Source organism: Blastomyces dermatitidis (assembly GCF_000003525.1).
Source record: "Blastomyces dermatitidis ER-3 genomic scaffold supercont1.10, whole genome shotgun sequence".
NCBI classification, from domain to species: domain Eukaryota; kingdom Fungi; phylum Ascomycota; class Eurotiomycetes; order Onygenales; family Ajellomycetaceae; genus Blastomyces; species Blastomyces dermatitidis.
Genome location: NW_025544783.1, coordinates 357194 through 359709, shown reverse-complemented (window position 1 = coordinate 359709; position 2516 = coordinate 357194). Strand labels below are relative to the sequence as shown.

General features: G+C 30.7%; 1 protein-coding gene across 1 annotated transcript; it reads right to left on the bottom strand.

Moving 5' to 3' along the window:
- Positions 1-637: 637 nt before the first annotated feature.
- Positions 638-1477, bottom strand: BDCG_07873 (uncharacterized protein; the record flags this gene model as incomplete). The annotated part of the gene is made up of 2 exons (XM_045423649.1): positions 638-1120; positions 1217-1477. The coding sequence occupies 2 exons, from the start codon at positions 1475-1477 to the stop codon at positions 638-640; spliced, it is 744 nt and encodes a 247-aa protein (XP_045272534.1).
- Between the last annotated feature and the right edge of the window lie 1039 nt (positions 1478-2516).

Below are 2516 nucleotides of genomic sequence, written 5' to 3'. Positions count from 1 at the left end.
ATTTAGCTGAAGAGTTGAAGTTTGAAGACTTAGATAGTTGAGAGTTTCTTCTTTTTAAGCTTGCAGTTATGAGTTTACTGGCTTGACTCTTCTCTTCAGTTCTAGATTGACTTTGAGCTTCATCTTTTCTTCAGTTCTTTTGAGTTCTAGAAGCAAATATACATTCTTTTGAGCTAGATGCATGTTTTTCTTTGCAATTAGAGCACTTAAGCAGAGTATATTGACAAATTTCATCTCTTTTTGAGCATGTTTCACATTTATGCTCACTAGTTTTGTGATCTCTGGCACAGAATGCACATTTTGAGTCTCTAAAATATGAGATTGCAAAGTGTCCATATCTTTGACAGTTTGAACACTGTGTTTGAGCTTTGAGGTTCATCCTTGAGTCTTTGTATTCATGAACTCTCATTTTCAAACCTGCTACTCTTACTTCAGAGATCTTTGACTGTTCAAGTGTTTTTATATATACTAGAACAGAGGTATTTCTCCTGCTTTGTCTGAACTCAATTGAATTTAGTCATACAGGCTTCTTTCTCAGTTGAATAGAGTTGTATTCTTTCAATTCATTTTTGAGAAGTAGCATTTCTTCTTCACAGTCAAAAATTTCAACTGAAATATTATGAAGAATGAATTTATCTCACTTTTCATCTCTTTCAGATAGAATTGTTATATTTAACAAAGATTCTACTGCTGACTTCAAGAGATTCTCATTCTGAATAAGGAATTCAGCACTGAATTCAGGCATTGTAGTCAGAATGATGAAGTTTTCAAAGAATGATGATTCAATTGAAGCTATAACTGGTTTTTGAACTTCAATATCAGTCATCAACTGAGAAAAGAACTGCTGGTTAATTTCATTTCTGATTCTGAAAATGAGATTTGAGTTTAGCTTGTTTCTTTGCAGAATGTCCTGATTTGAGACTTTGAGAATAAGTCTTCTATTTCTGGAGATTTGAAAGTTTTTCTCTTTTTGCATTTTCTTTTTCACTTTTCTATGAATAGAGGCATGAGCAGTATTCTTCTCAGTTTTCTCAGGATTTTGAGCAGGTTTTGAGACAGCAGGTTTAGAGATAGCAGGTTTAGAGGCAGCAGATTCAGCTGCTTGAGCATATGTTTTCTTCTGATTCAAAGAAAGAGAAGAAGAAGAAGTAGAAAAGAAAGAAGAGCAAACTGAAGAGTCAGTGATTATATTAGAAATTTTCAAAGTTTTTTAAACTGTGTTTGAAATTCCAAGTTTGAACTTGATCACTTTCTGTAGTTGTCTAGTCTGAGTATGAAGAATTAACAGAACTTCTTTATTCATCTCACTCAGACACTGCTTTTCAAGAATTTTACTTGCTTTTTCAAGTTCCTGTATTTCAAGAACTTGTTGTTTCTCTATCTCTTCTTTCTTTCTTCTCTTCAGAATTTCAATCTCAGGAATAGCATTTGAGAAAGCATCTTTTTCCACATCAACTGAGTGTACTTTTGAACTCATTATTCTTACTCAATGAAAAGTTGGTCAGACTAATTCAATTGAGATATTTATTAAACTCTTTTGAATTGAAAAGTTGATCAGACTGTTTCAATTAAGAGGTTTCTAAGTCTGTTTTCAATTGAAAAGTTGATCAGACTATTTCAAAAGAAGAATCGCAGACTTTTGTGTATAAAACACCTGATTTTTTTCACACTAGTTCAGTAACTAGGTTAGATTTTTGAAGAGAATCTAATAAACTAAAATTGATTTTTAAGATAAATCAATAAAATCTTTACAATCTCTTTCTTAGGATACAGTGAGAAAAAGTATGATATCAATTGATAGTAAATCAGATGATATGACAGTTTTTGAGAGAAAAACTGACAAAAAATAAATCAATTTTTTGAAGAGAAATTGATTAAAACTATTCAATTTTATTCTAAATTATCCAATTCTTCTCACACAACAGGTGTGCAACTCAAATCAGTTAATAAAGAGTGTAAAAAAGAATTAAGTATTAATGAAAGCTCTTCAGCCACTGAAAAAGTAATTCTTACTTAAAAGAATATGAAATTATGATAGAAAACAACTCTGTTTTTAATTCTTTGTAAGAATATTGTGTAAAACTCAGAGAAAAACATCTTACTTTTTTAAGAGAAGTAAAAAACTATTTCTAAAATCTTTTTTTTGCATTAACTGCTGCAGAAGAATGAGATAGAAACTGCTAAGATATGCACTACTATATACTCTCTATCAAGACTTTCCCTCTTCAGAGTCTTGATATTATAGAGAATATAAGTCTGTTTCTATATGATAATATAAATATTGCCAGCGGGATGTAGAGGAACTGGTTATTTATATCTCAAAATAGAAGACTTTGTCAATGATTATATTAATATAGAGTTAATTCTCAAATTCAATAGAAACCTAGTATTGCTATTCTCAATCCCTTGCAGAATCTATTGAATATTGAGGTATTAAAACTAGATTTAATATATCTCACTGTGCAGGGATCAAAGGCTCAGTCAGACCTTGAGGTATACTGATTTTATAGTTGTTG